The following is an 18158-nucleotide window of genomic DNA, read 5'->3' as shown; positions in this document are numbered from 1 at the left end:
ATCTTTTGGAGTTCCTTCAGTAACTTCGTCAATGTGGACTATGTTTTCAACCACTTGAGAGTAAGATGTAACGGCGGGTCGCCGCTACTCGAGTTCTTTCCTGCTCTGCCCGTACCACTTCGTGCCGCATGTTGTATTTTACGTAGCCAGCACGCGTACCGCTTGTCTTAAAGAGGTTTCAATGTGTGGAAAGACACAGGCTTGTGCCGGGACTGTATCATTCACTTTAACGTGCTAAGAGGACGTAATCCTTCGTGCTATTTCGCCATCAACGAGCACTGCTAAGGGTTCTTTCCGACATAAAAATCGAAACCACTGGCGCCGGTCGTTCGGCCAGGTCGCACCTTGGGTTGGACAGTCGCTCTGTCGGCGCGCCTCTGGAGGTTTCTTACTTCGTGAGGCAGGCGTATGGGCCAAGCAACCTTCCCGAGGCTGTGAAACCCGTCATTTTGTATTCTTTTATCTACCTTTGTGTTTTTTCTGGGCGAGAAAATGCCTCAAGATTTCCTTCGGTTCGCCCTTCCCTCAAACGCCGACTGCCTAGAAAGCTGGGCAGAGGGGTGGGCTCGCGGCCAAGACGCTTTCCCTCGCTGTACGACATGCGCGAGCGTCGGTCGTGGTTTACAGGAAGATGGTTCATGCGATACAATGAGCCAGTGCCTTTTTTCTGGCATGTTCGCTGCAGGCCTGTACGCTCACGACGAGTCTGCGAACACTCGCAACGGCGGCCTCTCGTTTTTCTGTGCCTTTCGAGGCATCAACAACAAAGCAGGCGACAACGTAGAAAATGGCGAACGGACAACACTTCAAACTGTCTCTCAAGCTGCCGTGATGTCGACAGCTCAACATCGAGCTGAACGTTCCGCCGGTTTCCGTGATGTCGGTGGAAACAAGTCGACGGACAGCGACGCAGGTCACTCTGATGAATTCATTTGTGTCCATCCGGTTGGCACTGTAGACGTCGGCGCCGGCATCCTTGATCTGCGCTGGTTACCGAGGGCTACAATGTCGGTCACACATCAAGGGACCGAGCACGCGGAACAGGCAGTTCGCACTCGAGCGTGGCTTCCGCCCTTCCCGGCTGACGGAGAACCAAGGCCTGGCAAGGATGAGGTGAGCTTTTTCGCAAGGAATGTCCGGCGCATCCGTAGAGAACGAGGCCGGATTGTTTGGGTGATTTGGAGCGAAACTGTAAAGAAGGGGGCTGATAGGGTCGCAGTGCGTTTCGTTTTTTACGTCCGTCGCTACGGGTTGTCGTTGTTACTTGTGTTTTTCACATCAGCTTCCATGGAACGGTTTGGAGTTCCTACCAGATGAATGTCATGTCTGTGTATGTCTAGGCTCAAACCACAACGCCGGATTCCTCTGATGCTTGCTCGTCCGTGCTCGCGGCGGTAGGCGCTGACCGCGCTCTGCATATTCTACAAGTCTCTCTTGAAAATTCTTCGGCTGCAGCCACATCGTCGAACTCAGAAGACGAACTGTTGCTCAACGCCTCTAACGCACGCAATTCACCATTTGGGGAAGCACCTGCGTTATCGCCCCCTTCCGATGTCCTCAATCATCAATCGAATGCATGCGATAAAAAGAGCCTCACTCTCCCGGTGTGTCGCTGCGCACGGCTGGCGCGAATACTGTTGCCGGGAATCCATGATTCCGCGAAGACAGCGAGTGGTACAGTCATCGGCGTTGGCATGGACAGCTTAGGAGACGACGGGAGGTAGGTGCCTTTGCGGAATTGGGGCTACACAGTATCCCCAGTAGTTCCAGTATCTCTTGCTACTTTTGATATGCGTATATATATATATATGTATATATATATATATATGGATAGATAGATACATAGATATACAGGTATATGCTGGTTTGTGGTATGTATCGCTGTCAACAGTACAGAAGGCTCGAGTTACGGTTACGTCAGAAAGGAGCAAGCAGAAAGGGAGAAATTGAAGCACGTCAGCCCCACGCACCGTCTGTATTCCTCTATAGAGGGGACCTACGCAGGTCCGGCCTCCACCTGAACGACAGCCGCCCGGTCGGCACTCTCTGAGATGCTTTTCACTGTTTGGATGATACAGGGTGGCATCCTAGACTGCACTAGGCACGATACAAGGATGCCAACTCATACTTGTTGCCGTCGTGCATGTTGCATCCTCCCGTAACTGGGCAGCACAAGGTGCTCATGTTCGCGAGTGTTTGATCGATCGACAATCATGGTTCGTATCATCAGACGAGTTTTTCTTGTACAGGCTTCTCGCGGCGTGCTGTTCTGACGGTCACGTTAGTGTCGTCAAGGATATGGAACACGTCCATGCTTCTTGGTGAGACGGACTTATCGACGCTGTTTGTGTTTCTTATGTTCACGTATGGAGGGGGTCGAGTATTTCAGCGGCGGTCTGTGGCGTTTACTGTGGTCGAATATCTTTGCGTTACTAGTAGAGAAGCCTGTTTATCCGTTGCTTGCGTTGTTTGTTGCCTTAACGGGGCGTTCCATCATGTCAACCTGCGTATTCGTTTTGTTGTCTGTCGACTCTTGTGGTCACAGGCAATTAGCAAGACGAGCAGACACTTAGGTGTGAGGCAAGCTTGTAGAGCTTTGTTGCATGGCCCTTCCTTTAACCGCCAGTCGGCTATACCAACACGATGCTTTACCAAAGAAACGGCAAGGTTTCATGGGAACCCAGCCTAGCCAGGCATGAACCGCTTGAAACCAAGCATTTCCTGTTTGTTATGTGCCTCCCCATAGGGACTCTTTCCATACACTCGAACGTACGATTCCTTACTTTTCTTCAGTCGTGTTGTTCTGTGTCTTAAGGAGGGCGCATGAAGCAGAGGCGTGGTGCATTGCCTTTGACCCTCACGAACACGGCAACACTATGGCAACCGGTCAGCATTCATTTCCACATGATTGAAGAAACAGGGTTCATCAAGGGTTTCCGTCTCCTGGCAGGGGTAGGGACGGTGGTCCGATTCACATGGGTAGACTCAATTTCATGCCGGGAAATATGGTTGCACTCGAGTCAAACCGTCGACGAAACGCGCGTGTGGCATGCAGCAATGGTTTGTCGACATTCACCCTCGTTTTTCACTGCGGCTGTCATTGACGACTTGTGCAACAGGAAGAGTGCATCGTTTTTGTTGACAGCGAATCGTTGACGTTTATGTGTGCTCGGAAGTCGCTATCGACCCAGGCGTTTGCGTTGATGGTAGAGGAATCGATCACCATCAGTGTCCGCTAGTGCCAATGTGAACTATCCGCATGCCACGGTTTCTCTCATATCTACAGCACAGAATCGCTTGGGTTCCTTTCGCCATTCGGTGGCAAAGATATATGTCGGTATAGTGTACTTGTCACGATGCACGCTTGAAGAACGGTCTTCCACGGTGAACGCATGTGACCAGTCCCCACTGTCTCGTCGGTCTTACAAGTTCGGCAATGAAAAGCGAACTGCTCAGCAAGTGAACTCCGTGTAGCCCCGCCGAGCAAGACCTGCTTTTTGCCTGAGTGTGTTTGTGTAATCTGGCAGGAGCTGATGACTGCATTGTCAGGTTGTGGGACCTACGTTGCAGAGAGTTCACAACTGTCGGAAGCAATGAGGACGAAAGCGTACCTGCAGCTTTAGTGATGGAGAACAAACGGAGCCACAGCATGGGAGTAACTTCAATAACCTTTTTTCCTGACAATCCAAATTTGTTATTGACTGGCAGGTAATACATTCTCCCTTCTCGGGCAGTCTGTTAAGTGCTAGTGGTGCTTCGCGTGTAATCATGCCGGTGCTGCATTGAGTGATTTGGTTTCGCAACCCGGAACATTTGCGAGCAGGAACTGAAATACCTGTGCATTGATACGAGAACTGTCAAAGGTGTATTAGCACCCAACTGAGTTGCGTGCTTCTGCAGCTACGACGAAGCTGTTCGCATTTTTGACCGCCGGCATCTCCAATCCCCCCTGACTTCATACAAAGTTTCAGGAGGCGTCTGGAGACTCAAGTGGCACACCCCAGAGAAGCAATCACGTAGATTGCTGCTGGTGGCTGCATGTCATGGTGGCGGTGAACTATGGCGCGTTGGAGATACTAAATCAGGTATTTGTCGACATTTCATCGTCTAATGGGACTTTCGACAGTGGACTAAAGACTGTAGCAGGCTTGTAGGCGGCTGGAAGTAGTCTGCAAAATCTCTCAGTATTGTGTCGCCGCTGAGAAGCGATTCAACGCATAGTCTACCCAGGTGTCAGATAGATTAAAAAAACGTCGATTCGTATATAATTCATACGCGGATAAGGTCAATATGCAGTGAAAGTGATTGTGGTGTCCTGCAGATATTGAGAGGCTTGGCGTCTTCTCGGGACATCAATCCATGACCTACGGCATCTCGGCACTGTCTATCAAATGCCTTCGCCGGCAATGTATGCGACGGTGGTCTGCAGCTAATTGTCTACCTGGCACTGTTGGTCGTCCTTTTGTTGCCTCTGATGCTACCGCGTCATTGAGTGGCAGTATTTTTTTGTCGTGCAGTTTTTATGACCGTCTTCTAGCTGTTTGGTAGTAAGCGGTGCCATCTGGAAGGGTTACACGTCTCAAGGACGGTTTTTCCATGTAGCGAACGTCAGTTCCAGTCTCCCAGGGAAACGGCTAGGCCGTGGCGGATATCGAGTGACAATTGCATCACAGTTCCAGTGAAAGCACGATAATCCTCTTTGGGTCAAGGAAGACGTGGTGTGGGTCTGATGTTACGTTCTCAGTCAATCACATGTAGTGCTTTGTTGCGAAATTTCAACAGGCCGTGTGGTGCATAACATTTTGGATTTGAAACACATTGTTTGATTTTCGATGGGAGGCCTTAGCATCAGGAGTACCATGTAATCAGTCACAGGTCACGAAGCTAGTGGTCGCTTCCAATTTGGGGAGGAAAGCCTTGTGACTGCCGCCATCATCAGCAAGAGCCTCTTCGTGTGATTGGTCATATTGAACGCATTATTTCATGCTGTTGCCATTGTTAGCCTCTTTCACATGCATCCGACTGTCGCTTTCGTTTCTTCTGTCTTGCTGCCGATGTGGCGCCTGTTACTGGTTTCAAATTATATCAGGCTTGAACTGAAGAGCGATCAGTCATATTCTCCTACTCCGCCCGTTACCGGCGTTGGGGACGCTGTGGAACAGTCTACAGCGCTTTCGTTCCAGCTTTCTGCGTAGCATAGCAATCTGTGTGCAGAGGTATCAACACTTTGCTAGTTTCTGCAAAGCACCGACTGCAATAGCCGATTATTTTCCCAGTCATTTCCACCGAAATCGAGCAATCGCATGTCACAGCCTCTGAACTGTTCAGCATCCGAGTCAGGCGCATTGTTATAAATAAAGCGAAGCGAACGAGCAGCGTAATGGACGCGATGGACTGCCATGCAAGCCGCATAGCCCGCGTAATCCCCAACTAGAGTGACCGACTAGGTACATATCCGCGAGTTGCATTACAGACGTTGCAGAAATGCCTTCTGACTTGTTATAAAAGTGATGGGTGTAGAAGCAAATTCAAGTGATACTTACTTGTCACACACAAGGTCATTATCTACGGGAACCAAATTCTGTTGTGTAAGCAGAGCACAGTGGACATCGGGAATATTTTAGAAAGAGAACCAACTGAACACAATCTATTAGGAGAGCAAAAACAATCGCGGTGGTATGGGATCCCTCTCCTCTTCTTGAAGTACACTTCCGGGGGGGAAGGCGTAGAATTCGCATGTTTGATAGGCACATGTCATTCGTCTCTGGGATAGCCTGCTCGGCACACAGGGACAAGTCGAGGAACAACTACGATAGCAGCCCCAAGCCAGACGCATAACTCCTTTGTTTAACACGTGATCCGGTTAGTCTATTGCAATGGATAACTAGGAACTGCGAGCTGTTCTGTCTTCCGTGCCCGCTTTCGGACTGGAACCCCTCAGTCAGCATGTGAATCCCGAGTCACTCTACTCAGAGTTTCCCCAATTTTTCTCTCGGTAGAACTCCATTCCGGATGACATATCAAAAACTGTATCTATGTTTTATCTAATGACGGAAAAATGGAGGCCGCGGAAGAATTATTGCCATCCTGTGGTGTCGCTCATTTAAAGTGGAACTGGGCTAACAGCTGAAGTGGCACCAGCAGTGCCAGTTCGCAGGCGGCACACCATGAAATTATAGGTGACTCCAGTCCAAATGATCAATTCATGGACTTTCGTAATCGTTTCGATCAGAGGAATCGTTGGTAAATCAGAGATATTCCCGAGCGTAAGATGCGTATAACGAACTGGCTCACAAAACTAGCGAGACGATGAGCAGACGTCAAGTCACTAGCAGTTGACGCTTCCCGCTCCATCTGATTCCCTTTTCTGAGCATCACGTGGCCGTGTGACTCGACATGCCACCCCATTAATTTATGTATTGGTTCCAAGGACCCAGGCGTGCTGGTCATCTTGTGTCAACCTCGCCCGACAGTCGACAGAATGTTTGAGTCTGACCCCCAACCACAGCACGGTCTTCACATTTCATTCACATGACTATTTTATCTATCTACGGACCAATTGCGACACCAGTTCATCCGATTTCTGCTTATCTTACAGGTGGCCTAAAAAGCGGTTTAGGGAGGTCTCGACTAAGTCACTTTGCAGGAGACGGCCCCAATTATCAACTCCACGGTAGTCCAAAACATCGGCAGAAATTAAGACACGGTTGTCATGTGCGCAGGCGCCGAGTGGCCCAGAAAAACCGTGCCTTCTATACTCGAAGGCGGTGATCCCTCTAGTCATTGCCGATGAAGCTGTTTATGCCGTCTGTCTACACTACACTATCAGCACGAGGAATCCAGCCGACCTGCCGAGCATGGATGGCCATATGAAGACACGGGCAGCTGTTCTCTGAAACGAACTCCACCGTCAGACCTCACACGATTCTCGTCTTAAACGTTCTACTTCACATCTGTAGCCATGAAATGTTGGCTGTGTAAGAATTTGTAGCATTTTTTAGCTCACAGGTTGAATTTGTTTTCTCGCACTGAGGAAGGCTATTTCAAAACGATTCCTCTGCGATTCGGCAGACAGCCGCGGAGGAAGCTGGGGTGAATCGATGGCCTATTCGATACCCCACCAACATCATCCGTTGTACAGAGCTTTTACATCTGTCAACCTCGGCGCAGGGAAAAATTTGTACCAATAAAAATGTCTTGTGACGTTGGCATTTACGGTCTGGCCGTAATGGGCCTTGGACTGTCTCTGAACCTCGCGAGTCGGGGAATTCGAGTCTCTGTGTGCAATCGTACATCCACAAAAGTAGATGGAGCATTGAAACAGGCGAAAGACGAGAATTTCGAAGAAAATATTTTTGGAGCTCGGACACTTGAAGACTTTGTGAGTCACTATTTTCCCATTCCGCCCCGATGAGCATGTGTGGCGAACTCGAATGTTCTACCGTGTTCAAAATCTGCCGTCACCATTTCTGTCGGCATGTTACGCAGGTGCAGTCGCTGAAAAAGCCGCGTCGAATTATCATGGTTATTGAGGTATGCCACCAGACGAGTCCCTCCGAAGCGAACACATTAAAAACGTGTTCAACCGTTTTTGCATCTTTTACGTGTTTCAGGCAGGAGCCCCAGTCGATGCGCTCATCAATCACCTGCTACCAAAGTTAGATGCAGGTGACTGCCTTGTGGATGCTGGAAATGAGTTCTTTGAAGTCTCCGAAAAAAGGGAACGACTGTGTGCTTCGAAAGGCGTCCTGTAAGTACTTCGGAGACAAATTGTTTACCTGTCCAGTTATGCCGATGGTTGCAACGTCCTACCTACCATATTCTGTATACTGCAGTTTTATGGACGTTGGACTCTGCGCGGGAGAGGGCGGCGCTCGGTCTGGGCCTCCATTGACGCCAGGAGGGAGCCTTGAGGCATGGAACCTGATGGAGCCAATTTTCGTTCAACTCGCCGGAAAGATTGACGCGTCGAAGACAATACCTCTTCCTGGAGCCCTCACTGTTAGCGATGAAGAGAAGCAAAATGCATGCGTCAGCCATCTAGGACCCTGCGGCGCTGGACATTACGTTAAAATGGTCCACAACGGTATAATGTATGGCGACATGCAGCTCATTGCCGAGGTAAGACGGTTTCGTATGGCCTGACCACATAGCAAATCCACAACAAACAATCATAAGAATAGGGGGATCGGAAACACCCCGTAACCTAATGGAAACGTCCTATTATTTGTCCAGCTTACAGCTTTCTTCTGAGTAACGAATAAAAAAAAGTACGGTGGAGCTATCGCATCCCAATAACTCAACACCCGTAAATCATTTTTATGTACAGCAGTAACTTCAGAAATGGACCAGGCGTAGACCAAACCGCGATGGAAGAAAAACTAATCTGCAATGATTCTCTAGAGAATTTGACTGAAAGAGTTTTGCCCGCCTAATACAACATTTTGCACTTTCGGCGCACTACTGTTCTGTACAGCTGTCCTTCCGTTTCTGATTTGACGCTCTCGCCAGGCTCACCAACTGCTAAAATTCGCTTGTGATCTGAGCAATGAGGAACTTCATGTCACGTTTAAAAAGTGGAATGAAGACGAGCTTCACTCATATCTTCTTGGAATTACGGCCAACATCGTCCGCAAGAAGGATAGCTTTACCGGAGGTGAGTTATTTGCTTTCACCTGTCCGCAGGCGTGTGGTATCTGCAACACCATCAGGCGCAGGCGTCTGTGTGCGGATGCCTTCTTCACACAGGCTACCTTTTGGATTTCATTGCCGACACAGCGGGATCAAAAGGAACAGGCAAATGGACCATGCAACAAGCAGCAGAGTTGGGTGTTGCTGTGCCAACCATCACAGCTGCCCTCGACATGCGATACATATGCTCAAACCAGCCTTTGCGGCAGAAGATGAACTGTCTTTACGCCCAAAACTGGTGCTCTCTTGTGAAAACAGAGGATTCCACGAAGGAACAGCGCATCGGTAAGACTAGCAGTATTTTCGATTGAGTTCCATGATTCGATGTCGCAGAGTTAATCTTGCGTTTGGCGTGTGTGTGCATTTGTACTAACATGTCTCAGAGTCCATCAGACGAGCGTTAGTTTGTGGAAGGATATGCTGCTTCGCTCAAGGCATGCACCTCCTACGTGTTATATCCGAACAAAAAGGATGGGGAGTAGATCTGTCTGAGGTCTCACGAATTTGGCAAGGTGAGATGGAGCTCGAAACTCTCCTTGACATCTGCAACATTCGAAACGCTTGTCAGTTCACGGAGGTGCGAGTCCTTACGTGCTACGAATTGCCTTGTTTATTCAGCCGGTTGCGTCATCGAGTGCGACTTCCTGAAAGTCATGCAACGTGCGTTCCGGAAGAAGCCGGACCTGGAAAGCATTCTCCTCTCCGAAGAGTAAGTTCATAATTTCCCTTTTATTATCGCTGTTTGACACACTTTTCTGCATGTTTCCCATCCTTCGATGTTCGCGTACAGGGTCCACACGACGGTCCAAAACTACCTTCCGGCATTGCAAGAAGTTATCAGCTTATCGCTAGGAACAGCAACCCCCAGGCCGGATGAGCCCTCTGTCAGAATTACCCTTCCCACACCGGCACATTCAGCTTCGTATAACTACCTGGCGTCCAGTTGTGGCCTCCGCCTTTCAATGAATCTCGTTCAAGCTCAGCGTGATTGCTTTGGTGCACATCACTTCAAGAGAACTGATCGGGAAGGAAAGTACCACGTTGAAGACTGGGGGGCCTAATTTCCTTTGGTGTTTTCTTTTAAAACTATTGTTCATGGTTTGTTTATTCGGCATCTTGAGTATGGTAGATTTCGCCGAAATGCTTACCCGCGCAAATATTGCCTTCGACGTCTCTCTGGCGACTGCTTGGAGTGGGCCCTTACTACCTGTCACTTTTCCAGCTGGAATCATTATAAGAGGATCTTGGGCAGCGAAGCCGATATGCGGCCAGAATTCAATAACAACGTGACTTCGTACTTTATCCGGCACCGGATTATCACCTGATTGGATTTTAAAGCACTGTTAAACCGCCGAATTGCTAGGTGAAAGTTAATGTTCACCTAATAGAAATTTATAGCCCGCTGAACCAGTGGAGCATTTCCAGGACAGCTTCAAAATCCCGAAATATGCACTCGGCCACGGTTTCAAAGACACGGCAAATGTATATGCACATGACCTTAAGCTTTTTTTACGTGCCGCGTCGCATCCAGACTCTATTGAGGGGCAGTTGTCCTGAATCGACGTACAACAACGATCTGATACCCTGATGTTCAACTCAAGCACGACTTCCTAAATGGTGCGGCCTCAAGAGGTAGCCTGACAGTGACAAGCAGTATGATTTAAGACTAAATTACATAAGCGGCAGCTTGTAGATTACCGATACACGCTTTTCCGCCGTACTTCTTTCACCTCTGCTGTCACATCCATAATGTATGCTCGGGGCCCTCCTCACGTTATACGGATCAGGCCTTCGGATACTTCTTGGTTAACCAACACCGAGAGTGGTGGTGCTTTCGAAACACAATGCATTGTTAGCCTTCACAGCGCATAGCTCTTTCATCCCCAAGCGTAGGGGTGCCCCTAATTACATTGCCTCAACTGTATTAAGTACTCTGTGCTAATATACATGTCTTGGTATGCTCAAAATACTCCCGTTGTCGGACTTATATTGCAGTCGAAACGCAGCAACGGTAGCTGTGTAAGATACCTCTACGGCCTTGGGACCTCTGCCATGGTGTAGAATCATTGGCTTGACAGAGTTCATACTTGCGCAGCAGCAAATCAGACGTATAGTCGTGTGTCATTCTTACTGATCAGATTCCTTTGCCTACCACCGAATGCATGTATGACTGTCCAGGGGGGTGCAGTCGGATTTTTGCTGTCGTTTGTTGCTCTAGTCTGCATCGGTGCCCAACACTATGCCACATGGGATACAACGAATAACAGGGAAAGGATGGATGTCCAAGAATGTGCTTCAAATTTACAAGCATTCTGAGATAACAGCTGCAGTTTTCTAATAATTCCTGGCAAAACGGGTGGTTGGCTCGTGGCGCTTGCAGCTCTCAAGACAAGGGAATCTCAATGCAGGGAACCACTTTAGCCAGTCCACCTCCATATGTACAATATGCGCTGACACTGTGGTGTTGTGCTGTAGCCCAGCTCTTGCAAATCTTTGCACGTCCTCTTGTTAACCCACCTTGTGAAGCACCGGCCAGCTGTGACCGTAATCATGTCCGGACTATGATCGTGTACTGGTGTCCGTCTTGGCGGCGATCGCATGATCAAAAGGAATTCTGCGACAGCTTGCAGTGTCTCCCAGATAAAAAAAGGCGTTTCAAGCCGCTCGGCAAAGTGCCTGCGTGTAAACGCCACGGTACTTTTCAGATATACTGGCAAAAACACGATGAGCTGGAATCAGATAATTACTATTATTTTCGCATTGACAATAGTCAAACAATTTACACCGGATGGCTACCATTATTCGCGTCGGTTACCATGCAAACCTGGTGTAAAAAATACGCAGTGTAGTGCAGAGGGTACTGGTAGCTGAGCTATAGCCAACTGGTGCTGATCCACATATCTGCCGCGACCGGATTTTAAATTAGCACAAAGTTCATATTCTCGGTGTTGCGATATTCGTCGATCAAGCCAGGCTTGGGCTCCTCTGGGTTTAGCTGTGTTGCTGACTGCTGTCGTTCAAGGCTTCAAATCTTTCGTTTTGATGTAATCTCCACCAAATGGCGTCTGCTGAGGCCACCTGTTACGGTGAAGCCCGAAAATCAGACCTCTGAAGTCCGCGGCGGCGCATCAACGATGACGCGACCACCGATACTTTTGGTGGCCATTGATATGCAGTACAGAGAAAAAAAGGGTACTGCATCGATGCTACCCCAAAGTGGAAGCACCAAGATTACTTCGCCACGTCGGTATTAAAAAAGACGCTTCGTATGAAATTCCAATCTCGTTTACACACGGACAAGACAAAGTATGGAGTTGCCATCCCGGTGTCCGGAATGAAGTGAGACTTGGCAACGTTGCAAGCTGGCATTTGACAGACGTTTACCCTGTTTTTGACGCCCTTCGAATGAAGGCTATGCTGCGACAAGGGAATCGACAGCAAATTGCAATCCGTGACGAGGTGGCTTTTTTCCGACGTGTGAAAATGTGCATTCGAATGTGAAAGACGTGAATCACAGGCTTTCAATGCAGAACACAATCTGTGGCCTGGTACTCTGTCACGAAAACACCACACGGCATTTGTCTGCATGCACAGTGTAGTTGCATTAGCCTAATATATCTGTATGACACCACTATATTTAGCTTTTGGGCAAGAGTTAGTCTGCCAGGGTATTCAGAACTGCCCGTGTTTTAAGGTGTCTCTCTTCAGAACCCTAAATTTCACAAGAAACGAAGACGTTCCGGCCTCTATTTCGGGGTCCACGCTACACTTCTCTGCTGCCTCTTTCCCGTGAACGCCGATCTTCCTTTTCCCAATTAGTGAAAGTGCTACCTGGCTGTCGAGGCACAATAAATACCGATTCGTTCACGAACTACTTGACGATGTAACCGAAATAGACAGTGTAAACTGGAGCGTAGAACGCAGTACGTGCAAGTTTCACAGTTTGGTATTGTTCTGAGTACAAACACAATAACGAAACCGATGAACTCGTCATGGATTTCAGATAGAATTACCACACAAACTCCACAGAAACTGTGATATTCTGCAACTCGCATGAAGCACCTATGAAATTACAGGCTGAGCACGCCCGTTACCGAGTTGCTCATTCTTGCTCACGCCTGCTAAATCACCGTGGTTTATGCTGCACCTCTGGGGGTGTTAAAACAGAATCGAACAACAGTCATTGGAGGGAATGTAAAGACGCGACAAATCGGCACAACATATGGCAAAGTAGAAAAACACTGACAGTGTCATTCCTGCCTGGTGTTCCATGGAAAAGGGAAGGCAGCCCTTACTAGATCGACTTATTATCTTTAGTGACATCCCCTTCCATTCGACTCCACCCTTCCTGAAAGGAATGTACGACCTGAAATGGTGAACACATCAATCAGTACTTATGTACGCATATGGAGATCAGCAGAAATAACCCTTATTCCCAAGTTGTACTGTATCTCTTCCTTCCCACATCAAAAACGCATGACCTGGACGAACCCAGGATGCAACAACGACTCCGTCTGGTTGGACGACTATTCTCCCTAGACAAATGCAGAAACACTTTCTCAAATAATTCTCTCATGTGACATACAGGCCATGTTACGCACACTGCTAGCGCTGCTGGGCAACGGAATGGTTTGGTCATGTGAATGCTTTGTGCCTATGAGCGCGAATCGCCAAGTGTTGTCACTGCCGCCTCGGTGCCTCCCTCACATCCTTTTCGCAGCCTCCCACATCCCTTGCCGCGTCCCCTACGGGGCGTCTGGCATTCCCATGTCGTTCATCTCGACTTTAGCAATATATGTCACACTCGTATTGCTGTTTTACGTTGACTACTTACTCTAGTGTTTCTCTACTGCCATCTGGTTTTGGTACGGATGGTTTTACACACGTCGTTTGTAAATGTGTAGAATTCGTAAAGCTACATTAATAGTCCCTAGCGTGAAACACACCTCAAAGATTCAACCCTGATGTCATCCGAATTTGCCAGCTTATGCAAACTGCCATAGGGAAATGCTTCGCGGCAGTGAACCCCGAAAGCAGTTTGGTATGTTGCAGTTCATCGGCTATCCTGGCTTGGACATCGTTCACGCCCACTGGGAAGAAACTGATACTCCCTATTCCCGTTGCCACTATATCATGTGAACCGAGAGGGGACTGGTTCGAGGCTTGCTCATGACGCAGGTGAGGCAGATGTGTAACAACCATCCGGCTTAGTGGTGTTAACCGCTGGTGTCTGGGAAACGATCGACGCGCCTAGTGTTCAATCAGCTTGTCATTGTGACTGAAAGCAAGATTTCAGAGGATCCTTATGACACTCTCAGAGTGTTGCAACACGGCAGATTCCGCTGAATTAGACACCATATCACAAAGCAATCAGGCCGAGTTCTTTTGTGTGCAGTGATCACATAACCAGAAGATGTAGAAGGTTGGGGTGCCAGATGACTCACAGAGCAAAGAGCACGTAGAAATGCTATACGAAAACATTTTTGGCCAGCGCCCAAAGAAATTCCCACTTTGATGACGCATGCATTTCATAAGGACAGCATGTGGTGATCAGCCTCCCACCGTTTGAGTAGATTCATCACGCACGAGAAGAGTCAGGTTTTTGTGGGAAGAAGATCCGTCTTGGTCGCACATCAAATATGTATCAAAGAGGCTCTCTCTCTACATGCATTGGACGATGATTTCGTACAATCAGTGCTACCCTACACTTGGCTTGATTCGCAACCTGACAAAAAGCCAATGGGTCTCTTTACTTATAGGATGAATGATTTGCCTTCTAGTGGAGGGAAGGCGCCTTTTGAAGGCGGGTGGGCCTACACACTTGAGTGTTTTCATCGAAGGTGACGCATGTGCTTCGCTGCGAGAAAATGACCGTGGTAGGAAGAAGCTGGAATGACATATGCAACGTGGAGCTAAGAAGAAGTGTGCCCATGCTGTGAAGGGATCTTTGATCAGCCTGTTACTAGACCGTGGCTGCGGGGAAACGAAGCCGCCAGCCCAGGTGCTTTGTGTTTTTTCGGCAAACGACCGCGTGCGCCTTGCCGGAGACAGCTCCGAAGCATAACTTCCCCGTGCCCGGTGCTCCGTGTTTGCCCGTGACTTGTGAACTGCGAATCAAACAGCACGAGCAGAAACAACAGAATTACAGGCATACGGGCCCGGTCTTGACCAGTCCATGTGGGAGCCGCTTCTTATAGTCACCAGTGTGTTCCGAGACGAGTCCTCGCAAGCGCATGCAGCAGGCGGGGTGAGGATGGTGGCACAACCCGGGAAGCACAGGGAAACGCGAGTTGTCACTTGCCGCGAGCTGTCGGTAAATCATCGCTTCCTGGAGCGGTCAACCGTTTGTGCTCTGCGACTGAAATTCTGCTAGTGCGGCTCAAGCGCTTCGTGCCGACTCTCGGAGAAGGGCTGCAGTAACCTGGTTTCAGTGGTAAGAAACGCAGCGCCCACACAACAGGCAAAAGCTGTCCCCGAACACCTGCCTCGAAGCATTCAGCGAAAGCGGAACGCATGTAGGCTCTCGATCCAGTTTCAGCAAATAGTATTTCTGACTATGGTGGATTAAAACTGGGGATGCCGACGGAAGTGCACGCAATTTCGCTCACCGTTCTGACAACCCTTGTCAGCCTGACACGTTGCCACGCATTTAGTCGGGTCAACAGACATGCGCACGTATTTGTGCTTTTCTCTTCGTGAGGCCAAAGCAGACACGCGGACGCGAGCATGTGGAGTTGAGAGAATCCATCACTGTGGAGTTTGCGGATCCCAGTCGTTGTGCGTTATTTTTTTTTGTGTCTCGTGGAATCACGCGTGTCGTGCGGCAGCAGGAGCCGACTGCAAGTTCGAACAGCATAAATTAAACATCAGGTCTGTCATGATCAAGGATGGCCGGAGCCAAAAGAGGACTCGTAGCCGCATTCAGATGAGACTGGGCAGCTTGCTCCGATGTGAAGCACCGAGGGCAAAAGGCCGACAACGGAATATCATGACGGAAACGAATGGCTTCTTTCAAATATGATTGGAATGGTCTCCCGTCCGCGGATGCTTTGCACTGTCAAATGACGGTGTGACTTCGAGGACAGCAGTTCGGTGTGTATTCGGAAGTAACTGTGATGGGCTGCCACAAGGACTACAACGATAAAAGAGTTGGTGGAGGAAAGCGGCGCTGTACGCGAAACACCCGTGTTAGCTTGGTGACGAACTATAACGCCACCAGAGGGTTGGCGTATCTTCCAGGTATTTGAGGAAGGTTCCCTGATGGAAGGACTGGGCTTCGTGTTGTCGCCTTCCTAGTTGTTTTCGCTGGACTCCTGTTGAGCGAGCCAACACCACTTTTAGAGGGCTATCGTCGCCCAGGACACTCAGTGGCCTTGTGCATTAGCATGTGGTAGGGGACATTCACGTCCTTTTGGTGAACCGGCTTTCCATGCTAGAAACGATTATGCAAACTAGGACATATTGATAGGGGTCCGCGGAAAGGAGGCCCGGCGAATTCGCACACGCAACGCATGGTGGCCGCCGTTTCCGTTCACGCCCGAACCGTTTTTTCGTCGGTGGCTATCGCCGATCGGCTGCAAACCGCCGGTGAGTGACCGCCGCCATTTTTTTATTGCAGCAAGGCTAATGCGGACGACGTCCGTCGGCACGGATACCTCGGTGCCTGATCCACCGTCCCAGTTCGACAGCTGAGTTCGATGACACTGGTGGAACTGCAACGACACTGTCAGATCGCAAACAACCCGTATATCCGTGCTCCGCCACCGCATAGTCCTAACGGTCAGGCGGGGGGGATCCTGCCTTTGTGCCCAGTCCGCGATGCGACAACCTTTGGCGCTTGGTCGCCAGGAAATACCTTGTGGGGACGCCCTTGAACCTTCTTGCTGCATGTCGGGGGTGCCGGCCCTTCTGTCAGAGCATGTTCCCTCGAATAACAGAAAGGAATCCTCCTAGAGGATCCGTACGTTGTTTGTTGACAGACCCTCTACACGCGAGTGCTCTGCCATGGGTGTCCCCCGCCAAGCGACTGCGGGAGCTTTGAAATATGGTTCCTTCGCGCTGGGGCTTTTTTCACCGTTGCCTTGCGACGGCATGTCCCGCATACATCGATTGGCGCGTTGGTCAATATGGGAGCAAAATACCTGCAGCTGCGAGGCTGGTTATAAATTGCGCGCGCACCGCATTGAATGTGTCGCCAGCAGGACACATCCGGTGTTGGCGCGCCCGCATACCTCGTGTTTGCGGGAATCAACGTCTGGCCACTGGATTTCTGAATTTAACACCTCCCTGGAAACCGGCTATGAAACCGGACCAGCCCGATTCACAACAGCGGCGACTGCGCAGCAGCCAGCTCGCCGCGGAGTCGTTCGCCAGCGGCTAGGACGAAGGCCGCCGGTCCCCATCTGGGGACATCATCTACCAAGGGACCTTGGCGACGACACGTACGCGCTGTCACCTTTCCTCGCCTGCTTCTGCTGCTCTGACGAATCGCCGCCGGCCTGCGATTGAGGGAGCTGCTACATTCGAGAAGCCCCGTGGACGAGTATTCAAATTCTAATTTTTTTGTCTAGTAATGTTGGCTGTACAGTGGCTCGGCCTTTCGTTGCAGAGTGTGACAAATCAGGTCGCGTGCGTGCGCATTGCCGACCAGACTGTGCAACCCTTCTACTCCGTCTCGTGGGTCGTCGGCGGTCGAACTGAATCGGCCCGAAGAGACCACCATGTGCGAAGTGAGGGTACACCACCGGCCAGGACCCATCGTCCTCGCCAGCGAACTCTCACGAAGGTGCCGTTCTATGAACGCCGTCCGGGACACCTCTGTCCTGTTAGCGTCGGGCGGTTCCGCTAAAGTATCGCGGGCCCAGAATGGATCGCTCGTGTCTGTCTCTTCCCTCCTGCCTCCCGCATTCGTATCGACAATAGTAGTCCTCATTAGTTCGGTGCGCGGAGGTCTATGACGAAAGCGGAAATCATCCCGCCATTTTGTAACTGACACACCCTGCGATTTTAGTTTTTCGCCGCTAGCGGCGTTCTTTTTCACCATGTCGATCTGCGACAGCCGCCCGATGCTTTTCGCGAAAGGAACGTTTCCCGGCGGCCGTCGTGCTATTCAGGGCAGCAAGTTTTTTGTGGGGGCTGTGATCCGACACATACGGAAGGCGTGTCGCTTTAGAGTCTTTCCAAAGAGGCCAATCCAGGCTGGCGGAGCGGTACTCTCCTGAAAGAGCTAATGAGCAGCAGTCCTCGTTATGAAACCGTGTGGACGCATGAGGCTAACCGACGCCGATATGCCATAGTACCTCTGCCGCACTTTCTAACCCACATAAAAAAGTTCAGCCAAGAGCCACTTACCGATTTCAAGTGCGCCATCCCCTCTACGATGCTTGTTCTCTCTAGTTACCACGACATGGTCTTGGTGTGGCTGCTGCTACTCCGAGGCACCAAAGGTTAACTCGCTGCTTGGCTCA

General features: G+C 49.9%; 2 protein-coding genes across 2 annotated transcripts; both read left to right on the top strand.

Moving 5' to 3' along the window:
* Nucleotides 1–71: 71 nt before the first annotated feature.
* Nucleotides 72–4917, top strand: TGME49_242610 (WD domain, G-beta repeat-containing protein). Its single transcript, XM_018780648.1, has 7 exons — nt 72–1113; nt 1341–1720; nt 2250–2321; nt 2816–2886; nt 3528–3708; nt 3901–4085; nt 4322–4917. The coding sequence occupies exons 1-7, from the start codon at nt 493–495 to the stop codon at nt 4546–4548; spliced, it is 1737 nt and encodes a 578-aa protein (XP_018637485.1). The 5' UTR covers nt 72–492; the 3' UTR covers nt 4549–4917.
* Nucleotides 4918–6935: 2018 nt separating this feature from the next.
* On the top strand, nt 6936–10320 carry TGME49_242600 (6-phosphogluconate dehydrogenase). The gene is made up of 9 exons (XM_002366739.2): nt 6936–7381; nt 7489–7533; nt 7614–7750; nt 7836–8121; nt 8512–8656; nt 8749–8976; nt 9075–9203; nt 9310–9400; nt 9482–10320. The coding sequence occupies exons 1-9, from the start codon at nt 7193–7195 to the stop codon at nt 9750–9752; spliced, it is 1521 nt and encodes a 506-aa protein (XP_002366780.1). The 5' UTR covers nt 6936–7192; the 3' UTR covers nt 9753–10320.
* The last annotated feature ends 7838 nt before the right edge of the window (nt 10321–18158 follow it).

This window comes from Toxoplasma gondii, chromosome VI (assembly GCF_000006565.2).
Source record: "Toxoplasma gondii ME49 chromosome VI, whole genome shotgun sequence".
Taxonomy (NCBI): domain Eukaryota; phylum Apicomplexa; class Conoidasida; order Eucoccidiorida; family Sarcocystidae; genus Toxoplasma; species Toxoplasma gondii.
This window is presented reverse-complemented; position numbering and strand designations above follow the sequence as displayed.

Coding starts and splice junctions, on each gene's coding strand:
- TGME49_242600 (XM_002366739.2), top strand. CDS start 7,193: ATGTCTTGTGACGTTGGCATTTACGGTCTGGCCGTAATGGGCCTTGGA. Junction 8,657..8,748: donor GAAGGATAGCTTTACCGGAG/GTGAGTTATTTG, acceptor TTCTTCACACAG/GCTACCTTTTGGATTTCATT. Junction 9,204..9,309: donor GGTCTCACGAATTTGGCAAG/GTGAGATGGAGC, acceptor TTGTTTATTCAG/CCGGTTGCGTCATCGAGTGC.
- TGME49_242610 (XM_018780648.1), top strand. CDS start 493: ATGCCTCAAGATTTCCTTCGGTTCGCCCTTCCCTCAAACGCCGACTGC. Junction 1,721..2,249: donor AGCTTAGGAGACGACGGGAG/GTAGGTGCCTTT, acceptor TTTCTTGTACAG/GCTTCTCGCGGCGTGCTGTT. Junction 3,709..3,900: donor AATTTGTTATTGACTGGCAG/GTAATACATTCT, acceptor GTGCTTCTGCAG/CTACGACGAAGCTGTTCGCA.